The 12,794-nt window shown below is 44.8% G+C and overlaps 1 protein-coding gene across 1 annotated transcript in view; it reads right to left on the bottom strand.

Moving 5' to 3' along the window:
• SFMBT2 (Scm like with four mbt domains 2) overlaps positions 1-12,794 on the bottom strand; it is a 164,082-nt gene that overhangs the window by 52,244 nt on the left and 99,044 nt on the right. The window contains exons 10-11 of the mRNA XM_067534887.1: positions 9,386-9,468; positions 2,071-2,197 (exon numbers count right to left, since the gene is read on the bottom strand). Coding sequence (XP_067390988.1) covers positions 2,071-2,197; positions 9,386-9,468 — 210 coding nt within the window. The remainder of the gene's footprint in view (positions 1-2,070; positions 2,198-9,385; positions 9,469-12,794) is intronic.

Here is a 12,794-nt window from a genome sequence, read left to right as displayed (position 1 = left end):
AATACCGTGGGAGACCATATCAAAAGCTTTGCTAAAGTCAAGATATATCACGTCTGTAGGACAGTAAAGAGTTAAAAGCTGGACAAGTCAGGCCTAAGTTACAGGGAATGGGGTCAAGGCACTGGCAAACCTTGTTTCTCTTAATTGGTATGAATTCTAGTTAGAGTCTGTTATCTCTCTTCTTTTCCCCCCTTCCTGGCTATCTGCGCAGGGGATGAGACTATCACCACTCCTGCACAAGGCCAGGGTAGGAAGAAAGCATTATCTTCCTTCCCCCCGCCGGCATGCCTTTACTTCAAAAAATGTTAGTGTAAAATTACTAGGTTTTGAGGTGATGTGCCTGCCCTCTGTATGGTAATCCTGTAAACAACAAACAGGGGCGGGTATAATTGTATTCATCATGTCGTTGTTAACATTCATTTTATAGGTGTCAATGTAACCAAATAAGGGTCTATGGGGAATTGCTGGAAATGTATATAGTTACATACTGTTATGGATAAAAGAATTGTAAAGTAACCCCCTCGTTGCTCACTCGCGGGGTCGAGGTGGAAGGAGCAGGCAATAAAGGGTTCCATTTCCCGAATCCGCCCAGGGACAACCTGTTTGGTTATTTCTAACATCATCCTCCACTTTCCCCACATTCACAGAGCCAGTCATCCCATCTCAGAAGGCGATCAGATTGGTTGGGCATGGCTTGCCCTTGGTGGATCCATGTTGAGTGTTCCTGATCACCTTCCTCTTCCAAGTGCCTCAAAATGGATTCCTTGAGGTTCTGCTCCATGATTTTTCTATTCTTCTATTTATAGCCTGCAAGTTTCTGTATATAGATGACAACTGAGCCAACACCTTGTGCAGATGGTACAAAATGCTACAAGTGCATACGGTAAACCTCAGATTTTCTCAACACCAATCAAGGCACCTTTAATATCTCCTCTTCCTAGTTTCAGGGACTCATTAGTAAATATTTTAATAGCATAAGGAAGAAATTCTGAACAGCAATCCTGTACTTATTCCAGAAGTCCTTACTCACCCAAGCACTGCCCTGGCTAACGAACTACTCAGGTAAGTGTTTGTGTAATGCCGATGGACCCTGGTCGGCAGCAGCTGGGATCAAACCTGGGACCTCTAGAGCTTAATGCCTGACCTTCCATTGCCTGTGATACAAAGACATCTCTTTTAGCTAAGGCTGTAGCAGGCTCATCAATCTTTAGCTGGTCTAGCTGCCACTAGAGGGGGACAGAGTGCCATACTGAGCAGGCACGGTTTCCATATGCTCACTCAGGTCCATGATTATCTCATCAGCATGTCATTTCAGGAGAGGATTGGTGGAAAAGGAAGTCTTGAAATGAATGTAAGGCCCATTAGTTAGCCCTACTGCAGAGCCATTATTACTTGTATGGTGATAGTGCTCACAATAGGCTGAATGCTTTCCAAACACTACAGACAGCCCCTGCACAGAGGAGCATGCAGCTTAAAACAAGACGGGACAGGCAAAGAGTGGGGGAAAGGGATACAATGTGCATGCAGGTGGCCAGGCGGGCACAAGTCGAGTTAGTTCCCTGGCATTAGGTGGGGTGGGTGCAGGAACGAAATGGAGCGAAAGGGAAGGGCGAGAAGGAATGAGATTGACCAAGTCCAGCAGAGAGGCTAGGGCGGTGGAAAGATGGGGACTGTGAGAGCGTGTGGGGGGACGGGAGCCGAGTTCCAAGGCCAGTACAAATGTCCATTATGTCGTCGGCAGGCCAAGGATCTGAAGACAGCTTATGCAATTGTGGGGAGACCTCTCATAGACCGCCTTGGAAGCTTCCCACCTATCTCATTTGTTGGTACTGGCCATGTGGGTGGAGAGGACCTGGAGACCCAGTGTTCTGCAGCCCTGTGGTCTGGTCCACGGGGGAACAGGAGGAAGGACTACATTGGATAATTTAGTCCTTATTGAGTGTATTGAGGTGTGTCAGGGGGAGCCACATGTGTGCAGGGTGGGGGACAGGAATTGAGAGGGCCTGAATAGACGTACCCAATAACATAAAGGCAATAGGCCTGTACGGCACTGCAGTTATTTCCACGTACCTTCCAGGTGAAGCCACATTAGCCTTCCTTTAACTGAGGTGACAGAAGCAACACATATTTCGGCAGGGTTCCTGGGGTTCACAGCCTCCAGCTTCATGTTCTTAGTAAAGCCCCGGCTGAAGGATGTCTGAAAGAGGTCAAGCGTCGACACTGAAACGCTGCACGCACCACAGCACAGAATGGCTTTAAACAGACTCTCCCTTGGTTTTTATGGAGAACTCAGGAGTCGTCTAGGACCAGCTAGGCCAAGAACGCACCAAGATTTGAAAAGGGAGTGGATGTTTGTTTATCAGGGTATCAAGAATAACCAGAGTTATCATGACAAATTCCGGAAGAGGGCTTGTGCTTCAAGGTTAATAAGCCAATCTTTGATTATCAGAGACTAGCATGAGACCTAGGTGCGGGAGGAAGATTATCCCACATCTGCCTACTACGGGTCTCTGCACCTTCCCCTGAAGCATTTAGTGCTGGCCACTGTCAGAGACAGGATACTGGATTAGAGAGACCGTGGGTCTGATCCAATCTGGCAACTCCTGTGTTCCCAGAACCAAATTGCCAGAGCAAACCCTCCATCAGCAAGTACAAATTGGATAATTGTGCACCCATTGACAACAGAGTTCCCAACTGTGGCTGTGAGCTTGTCTGCAAGAACAATTAGTACGTGGCAAACTGGGCTGTGAATCTACAGTTCATTACTGCACTTTGATCTAGTCCTCTTTGAAACAGGACAATATCAAAGCCCATTAACCATCTGTTAATGGGCATCAGCTGGATCCACCTGGACAGTTAGTCCACAGCGGGCTACTGTGGGGTAGATTCACATCCCGCTTGCCACACAAACTAAAACATTCCTGTAGACAAGCCCAGCGTAAGGACAGAGGGCCACGTCCTCGTCCTCAGCTGGTGGAAATGGACGTAGCTCCATTAACTTAAACACAGGCTGACTTCATGTCAAGGTGTTGAATTCTGCTGATGTACATCAGATAAGGATCTGGCCAAGAGTTGTAGCAGACAGCTCTGAGATTATGGCCCTTACCAATTTTTCAGCCTTTTGAGAACACGCATGCATTTGTCAATGCTAATTACCACCTAGATCTATCCTATTGTATTCTCATGGTTTGATTTTTCCTGGGTGATAGAATACGTTTGACAATTTTATTTTATGTGTACTTTATTATAGGGGTGGCTGGCAGTTATTATTAGGGGTGCCCAACACTTCCATTAGAAGACTTTGTTTTAAGTTGTGTATCACTTTGCCAGACTTCAACCGTTTGGGTTGAAATTTTCTATTCTGGGTGTTTGCATCATGCTGAATATTTTGGAAAATTTCAGCCAAAATGATTCGCTTGTTTCCGAGAACAAGACTAGGGGAAAATGCTGTTTTGTCCATGTTAAAAAATTCAGGTGGCCTTATCTTTGAAAAGTTCTAGCTTCTCAATGATTTGCAGCAGGGAGATGAAACTTAGTAGGTGGTTGGCCTTTGTGTCAGGGATGTGTGTTTCGCCATCCCTGTAAAAATCTACCCAAATTTAGCTAATAAGCCTTTGAAAAGTCACAGTGAGCACACACTCTGAAGACTTGTTAGTGACTGGCAGATTAATTCCCCAAATATTCCATCTGTACTGGGCATGCTCCAGCTGGGGTTGCAGGGAGTCAAGCAGGGAGCCAATTGCAGTTCCCAGCTGCTCTGGGCCAGGCCAGGTCTGTGTCTCTGATGAGGAACCAGAATTGAAAGCAGGGCAAATGTCTCTATTGTTCTGTCAATGACATTCCTCCTTCCTCCATCCCGCCCCTCTTGTCCCAGGCACCAGGAAGGCACATAAACTGAATGCAGAGGGGACAAGAGCCAGATCTGGGAGGGGAATAGCTTGGGAAAAGGAGCTGGAGGGGGGGAGATTGGGACTGGGGGAGAAGAGGAAAACTGGGGCTGGAAGCTGAGAGGAGGAGATTGCAACTGGCGGGGCAAGGAGCCTAGGAGCCAGGGAGGGAAACTGGGAAGGACTAGAAGCCAGTGAGTAAGGGAGATACGGAGATCAAACAAAGAACTGGGGGGGGTGGAGGGAGAAAGAATAGGACTGGCTAGTCAAGGATACTGGGACTGGGAACCAGTAGGGAGGGGAAAGCAGGTGGAGCAGTCAGGAAAGAGATCTGGTGAGGACCTGAGAGGAGAACTGGGACTGCCTGGGCAAAGAGACTGGGATGGGACGAGGAGCTGGACGGGGGTGCTGAGTTTGGACAAGAAACCCAAAGAGGGAGACAGGCACTGGGAGCCCGTGGGGATGGGAAACGTGAGTGACTGGAAGCAGGGGGAGAAGGTGAGGGAGAGAGATTGAATGAGGAGTGGACAAGAGAGAACTGGGGTTGGTTAGGCAAGGAAATTGGGACTGAGATGAGAACCCTGTGTAGTGGAGACTGACATTGACGAGGTGAGGAGAATGGGACTGGGACAAGAAGCCAAGGGCGGGGAAGGGACAGGACAGGGACAGGTTGGAGGACACAGGGCAGATGGGGTCTAGCTTGGAAGGAAACAGGCAGAAAAAGTCTGGGCCCAGTTGGGCACACTCACCGCCACAGGTTGACAGACTATTACTGCTATCAGTTTCTCTGTTATCTCAAGTGGCAGAGGTCTGGGGGACGTATCTAAAGATTCCAGCCCCGCTGATGACTCATGCAGGTGCTAATACGATGCCATATGATAGAATTTCTGTTTGCTTTTTTAAAAATTTAGGAAATTACACACACAAAAAAAAATGTTAAAAGAACATTATTAAGGTTGCAAAGTCAAGCACTCCAAATTTAAGAAATGCCAGAAAATTAAGGTTGCCCGTGCAACCTAAATTTGGCCCCGTTGTGTATATACATTATGATACAGTCTTTAATTACATGATTACACACTAGTTTGTCTGCAGGACTGCTGACTCAGTCAGTGCACAGGCTGGGCCTACTCTGAGATGAATTGGGTTTGCGTAGTTGAAGGCGACTGTTGAGGGACCTCTGCTTCAAGTCGTCAGTGCCTCAAATCGGGTAACCAAAATTAGTGGAATTTTGACCTTTGTCTCTTGGTGTCTATGTTTCCCCATCTGTAAAATGGGGATAATACCCACTCACTTCACAGGGGCTTTATGAAAATAAATCCATGAATGAAGCATTCAGATAATACAGTGATGAGCACCATAGAAACCCCATGAGAAAATTAATAATTCTGCCTTCAGATCAGGGCTTGAAGAGTGTGCAGTCAGTAAGAGATGGTGTCCCCACTTTGACCAACAAGTAGAATAGCTGCTCACTAAGTGCATTAAGCCAGGCAGAGGTCTCCTGGAAAATATAGTATGTGATCATGTTATTAGAATGTATCATAATCCATAGGCACCAGGGAGCCGAATTAAAGTTGCATGGGCAACCTTAATTCTGGCATATCCTAAATTTTGAGTGCTTAATTTTGACAACCGAATAAGGTTTTTTCACATAGGTTTTTGTGTGTAATTGTGATTTCAACAGATAAAAGACACTGACCCCAAAAGTTCAGACCCCTATTTCTAAGTGTGCCCATTGGACCAGATCCTCAGCTGGTGTAAATAAGTTCAGCTGTCTTCACATCAACGGCTGTATCTGCGTTCGCTTCAGTGGAGATACGCCCCTTTACACTCGCTGAGGGTCTGGTCCTTCCTGATTTTGTGAGACACTCATACATCATAGTGATGGGGATCCATGTAAGACCTTAGGCTAGGTAGACAGGCATGTGGGCAGATAATTAAAATCACAATCGGTAACACCACACACAACAATGGCTGGCCATTCGCCGATCCCCCACAGGGCCCCAAACAACAAAAGAGCCACTCAACTAACAGAACAAAGAAGGATTCCCACCTTCAGTTCCCACAGAAGCCCCAGGACCTTACAAAAACTCCTCAGATCCCCAAACCCTCACGTGTCAGCCCTTCTCAAATGCCCATCCCACGAGTCTTCTGATGATGAACATACATTCTCCTCTGCCCTGTCCCCAATATTCCCTTCCTCTTCACTTATTTTCCATTTAGCTGACCCCCCGCCCCTCCTAACTAGCCCCCAATCCCTCCAAACGAATTATGGAATTAACATGATGTTTGCCTCCATCCCACTGTTAACTCTACTTATGCACTATTCTCCTTTCCTCTACAAGGTGCCTGTTTTGTCTATGGAGACGGTAAACTCTTTGGGGCAGGGGTTGCCTGTTACTCTGTGTTTGTACAGCACCTAGCACAATGGAGCCGTGATCTTGGTTAGTCCCAATTCATCACCGTAATAAACAAGATTCTCAATCACTGTCATTAACCCAAGATAATCTTGGGCTCTATCCTGCATCCCTTACACACAAGCAATGGGACAATGGCTTCCACCTTGACTGGGAAAAATGGACACGTTTCATTCAGGCATAATCTATACATGCTAGCTAAGCCCAACCAAAATCGACCCCTTTTCCTCATCAAGACAAAGCCAAGGAGCGTAGTCATTATCTTTCCTGAGGCTACTTAGATGATCAAAGGCTTCGGGATGAGGCCTTTATTTCTTTAAGATTTTTTGCAATGATGAAAAAATGTATTGCACATTGGAGCAATTTCCATGCTTTCCTTATTGCTTGGTCTATTCAAAACCACACCCAACATTCAGAGAAGCTTCCCGCTTCTAAAAGCAGCTAATGGGCCAGGTTCACAAGACGTCAGAGTGAGTTTGTTTAAATGCTTTTTATGCAGCTAACAAGGAAACACTATCTATCATCACTCCAGTTCCTTTTGCTGTGATGCAGCGCTGGGGGCTAATTTATAAAGAATCAATGGCAAAACAGTTAGCTGGGAGTTTACTTTACTAAGCATTTGGTCACATCAATCCATTTCATAACTGCTAAATAGCCCCAAGGGAAATAGTTACAATGTATCCAATTCCCTGCGACCTCTCCTTGTGCTAGATGGAAGATACCTGATCAAAAAAACCAAGTTTGTAATAAGCATTCCATCAAAGAGCCGCTTTTAGCATGGTAACAAATGGACCAACCTGATAGGGATGTCAGACACATGACAATGGAGAGACCGCAGCTTTCAGTAGAGAACTGGTTTATCAAGAGTCAAATAATAACAGACACACGTTTGTACAATGAACATTAAAAAAAAATGTTATTAGAACTGATTTAATCTTTGGAGGCCAATCTCGGAGCTGCTGGCAGCATGACCAAAGCTCCAGTGCCGAATGAAAAGAAAAAAAGAACGGGAGATCAAAAGAAGGAAAGAAAGAAACAGGCGGAAAGGAAATGTGACAAGCATCACCAGGATCATTTATTTGAACGTTATCATATCCCTGTCCCCCACTCTCCATCAGTTCCTGTGTTTTCGATTGTAAATTCTTCAAGGCAGGGCTTTCCTTTCACACAGGGGAGTACAATGCAGGACACAGTGAGGACCCCCTAATCCTGATATGAGACCTGATCTCAAGCCCACTGATATCAGTGGGCATCTTTCCATTACTTTTGATGGGGTTTGGATCTGGCTTTGGGACCTCTGAGCTTTACCGTAATAAGAAAGAAGGATCGTAAATATGAATTCTCATACGAACATCAGAGGACCTTTAAATACAGGCACGCTGCAGGCATATAAGCAAAGGCATGCTGAACCAAGGCTGAATGAAGGTTACAGACCCTGATCATCCCATCAGCAGCGCAATGCAGCTGTGCAACAGCAGTTTAACAAGAAGGAAGTTGCATTGCAAAATTAGGAAAAGCACACAATGTACATGAAACAGTAGCAGAGTCATGCCGCTCTTAGGTGCATTGTGCTACAGCCAGCAGTGTTCATTGCCAGTACACATCATGCCCGTAGCAGGGGAGAAGTGGAGCAGAGAACACAAGAAAGTAGGTTTGGCCAAAAGGACCCTGCCCACACTGTACGCTCCTCACTGAAACATTTGTGCTGTGACCCAGTTCCTTGCATCACAGCACTTCCACGGTGGGTGTGACTGCAGAGAGGCTGCACAAGGGAACCCATGTCCACCATGCACTTTGCTCTATAGTGATTCTCTCCAGAATAGCATAGCAGGAGAGTGACAGGTGAGGGACTAGCCTGAGTGTTGTCTGCTGCCACGCAGATCTACAGCCCTAAGCACCCCACACAGGCGCCAGAGTTCCAAATGCTATGAAGAGCCTTCATGCCATAGCGAAGCTGCTGCCCAAAGAAGATTTTTACCCCTTCATCTCCTCTCAGATCCCAAGCACAAAGCCCATCTACTCAGGCTCTGCATGGCAGCAGGCAGCAATTTATCCTGGGTGGGTAGAAAATGAGGCGTTAGCATGGCAAAACTGCACAGACATCGAGCATTCCAGTCCGATGAAAGACATCTAGTAAGTTACCATGAGGAATCAGCTGCCCACCGAATTAAAACAATGTATTTTATTTTTACAGTTTCAAAGGCATTTGAGGCCCGAATTGCTGATGGGCTCCATGCTCAGATCGAGACGGAAATCATTTTCTCAGACGGACGCCATGCAAGAAAAGCACTGAACTTTGAAAAGACAGAAGGTTAATGCTTTGCTTAATGAGTGGTGGACTCCTACACCATTAAGCCTCATGGATGCACAGCTCCATTCCACTGCCTAAGAACAGCCCAGCTAAGCATCGTTCCCAAAGCGTGAAAGCTTTGATGAGCCTGCAGCGTAATGATGTCTAGCATATTTGCACGCTACTGTCGCTGTATTTGGGAAATTCATAAACACTCCCAAATGGTGGAGATTCCACTTGGCTCAATCAGTGTCCTATTTACTTATATCTGGAAGACTTCACGTATTCTTTCGGTGCACGGGTTTAGTGAAAAACACAACCCAGAAACAAGAGAAACACTCCAATGAGCAAATCAGCCCTGCAAAGTCAATGGGAGTCTTTCCATGGACCTCAGTGGGCTTGTACAGTGTCATTAATTTCTGAATCACAGTAGCACCTACGGTGTTCAGCCAAGATCAGGACATGCTGGGTGCTGTACAAACATAGTAAGAGACCTCAAGAACATGCAGTCTAAATAAACAAGGCAGACAAAGAGAAAGAAAGCATTATTGCGCCCATTTTACAGATGGGGAAACTGAGGCACAGCCCAATTAAGTATGTTACCAAAGCTCACACAAGAAGCCTGTGGCAGAGCTAAGGATAAACCCAGAGCTCCTGTCTCCCAGCCTAGAGGTTTAACCATAAGAACATGCTTCCTCCCAGAAGACTTTGGATCAGACCCATGGATCAGAGCAATTCATGTGTTTGTTCTGCTTAGATCAACAACACCGCCACAAAAGGAGAATAGATCTTACATTTCTAAAGCAAAAGTGAGGAGCTGCCTCCGCTCCACATTGCTTCTGATAATCTGCCCAGTCAAAGTCCTGGCCAGAGTAACCTGTAGGAAAAGAAAACAGGGAAACACAGTAAGTCATTATTCCATACTGAGGAGAGAAAGAAATGAATGTGTCAATGCAACAATAATGTGCACTTCCATACCGCCTCCTCCCATCTAAGGATCTCAGTGCACTTTACAAACACTAATGAGTTAAGCACCATATGCCCTTGGGAGGCAGGTAATTATTATTATCCCAGTGGGGAAATTGAGGCCCACAGCGTTTAAGAGATTACCAAGTGAGCGAATGGCAGTGCTGGGAACAGAGTCCAGACCTCCCAGCTCTAAGTCATACACTTAACCCGCAGAATCATACGTCTTGCTTCCCTGTAAATACGTAGGGACCGAAATATTGTATATATGGTCACAGGTCCAGCATTCAAAGGAGAATAAATGTTGTTACGCTGCTCTGTTTAATACTAATTTTATTTGCTATTTTCCATGTGTCATCCAAAATTACTTATTATTATTATTATGATTATTATTATTCTTTGTTGTGGGAGTGCTCAGAGGCCCTCCTCTGGGATTGTGGCCCCATCGTGCACCCACATATAACAAAAAGATGGCGCCTGTCTCAACGAACTTACAATGTGTTTGGCTTACAACTATCTATACATGCATGGTGTTGCTGGAACACAGCTGCCTCTGGGGTGCAGGGCAGCTGGTCAGTGGCACACGGCAGTCTAGTGGGGGAGAGGAAATTCTTGCCATGTACATCAGGGCAAACCCTCCTGATCTTAATGAAAAGCGCTGTGGGATCTTTAATTCTACTCTATTCTGGTTCTAGATATCTCATGTGGCCCCCATCACCATAATATCTGAGCATCTCACACTCTTCAGTACACTGATCCCCCCAACACCCCTGTGAAGCGTTATTCCTGTTGTACAGATGGGAAACTGAGGCACAGAGAAGTGATGTGACTTGCCCAAGGACGCTCAGGAAGTGCAAGGCGGAGCAGAGACATGAACCCAGGGTTCTCAAGTCCTAGGTAGTGCCTCAACTTCTGGACCATCCTTCCTGTCTCTAAGGACCTATTCAGAATGGAGGTCAGCTTCATTTACAGGGCCTTGTCTGAAATAGCCCTCACCTTAAGACTGTATAGAACTCCATGTATCTATCTGGCATGGATGTTTTGTACAACTTGGCTCGTTAGACTGTAAGCTCCTTAAAGACAGAGCCTGGCTCTGTGTTTCTACTGTGACTAAGACAATAGGGCATCTAGGTGTTATTGTGATAATAATTGTAGAATCACCATCCCTGGAAAGTTTCAAGGGTGGTTTAAAGCCCAATTTCTCAGTCAGGTCTTCCTTTATGTGGACACGATTTGGGCCCTATCTTACAAGGTTCCAAACCCTCTAACTTCCATCATCATATATGGGAAATGAGGGTGCTCAAGAACGTACAGGACCAAATGCTTTGTACCAGTGAAAGTTATTTCTGAATTTTCTTTCCTTCTGCAAATGAACTGCAGGTGCAAAAATTGTGGATGCAAATTACATCTGTGAAAAAGGAAGGCAAGGTTTTGCACACATATCCCTAAGAATCCTATAGAGAGGCAAGGATTTAGATGAGATGAGATGATCCAGAGGAGGTGTATACAACAAATAAATTAGTACAGCACCTAGTGCAGAGGTTCACAACAGGGCTGGCCTCCATACGCTACCACAATCAAAATGTTAAAGTCCTATAAATAATCATATAACAATGATCTAATACCAATGTCTGACCAAAAAGCAAGAAATTGACATTCACGGGGAAACAATCAGAGTTTAGTCAAAAATAGAAATTGTTTTTCATGGAAAATTTTAATTTTTTCCTGAAATTTTATGCGAAAAACAGTTTTGTTTTTTTGACACAAAACTGATGCCAAAAAGCACTCCGAGTTCAGAAATGGAAACATTTTTGTTTTCCCTTCCTTTTAATGAAACAAAAGATTTTCTGGGGAGAAAAAGAAATTCATTTAGAAAGAAAGGCTGTTTTTCATTAAAAAAAAACAAAACATTTTGCAATGAAAAATCTCAACCAGCTCCAAGAAAAAAATCTTTATAACCGAGTATATCTTCTGTGTGACACAATGGAATGGAAAACAAGACAAAGAGCATTGTTAACTTCAGGTGTTTGTCTTAGTGATAACATCCTAAAGACCTACGACTTCTATCATTGTTACTAAGACTCCCCTACAATGTGCTGCAGCTGTTACATTTTAGCCCTTAATCTACCATTCCACTAAGGCTGAAGAACAGTAACAAATATGTGAAGAGTTCTTTTGGACACCAGCTGTCAGAACACTTTGTGGTCACAAGAAATAAAAGGCTGGATACATTCTTTAGATTCCCCAATCTCCCATTAAAACTCAGCAGACAGTTTTGGGATCTTTTTTGGTGAGCTACATTGACGCTTTGGGCAGTGGATTCATTCATATGGTGTAAAAGACTATCCAATTGTCATTCCACAATCACTTTATAGCCTCATCCTGCAACATTGAAATCAGTGGAAATTTTACTACTGACTTCAACAGCAGCAGGATTGAGCCCTTAGAGAAGAGCTACAAATGAGTATGCCACAACTCACTAATATTAAGATTTAGTAGCAAAAGGATGATCGCTCCCAGAGCTGGCACTTAGTAATTCTGCCTGCAAAACATATTTGAACCAAGGACATTCTGGTCCACACTGCAGACCTCACCTGCCTGAGCAAAATGAGTAGCTCCATTAGCAGGTTGCGTTAGTAAACCGTTATCCTCTAGTGGCTCGAAGTACATTGGCTCACTTTGCTAATGTGTTTGACATGCTGCCCACAAAACAGGGAAAAAAGAATGTGCTACTATCTTGTCTGTACAACTCTGGAAGAGCCTAGTGTCTTAATGAGAAGTGAATATAACAATATAGTGACCTGTTCTCTATCTCAGTTTCCCTTTGGTCTGCCTTATCTAATTAGACTGTAGGCTCCTTTGGAGAGGGTCTAAGTGTTTGTACAGTGCTTATAATGTTGGGGCCTGTAATACAAATGGTAAACTGAAGCTCTCCGGAGACAATGGCTTTGGCTCAGGCCCTATATGAACAAGGATTAGCTAAACCATTCTTTGAGGAAATAGTTTTATAAAAAACATTTGTAAGCACTTAAGCAAGCATCTTGGTTTCAAGCAGTATTGAGATCAGTCAAGATGACACATTCATTTTCCTAGAACTAGCAGAATAATAGGGGATAAATTCTGTCTGCAGATGTGAGCACACAGCTGCCACTGACTCTGGTGTGGGCATCAGATTAAGCATATACTTAAGGGCTTTGGTGGATATGTGCCCGGGTGCTCAGTATCTTGTATGGGTGA

This window comes from Emydura macquarii, unplaced genomic scaffold (genome assembly GCF_026122565.2).
Source record: "Emydura macquarii macquarii isolate MOO-44397 ecotype Brisbane River unplaced genomic scaffold, CSIRO-AGI_Emac_v2 contig_3470, whole genome shotgun sequence".
Classification (NCBI taxonomy): Eukaryota; Metazoa; Chordata; order Testudines; family Chelidae; genus Emydura; species Emydura macquarii.
This window is presented reverse-complemented; position numbering and strand designations above follow the sequence as displayed.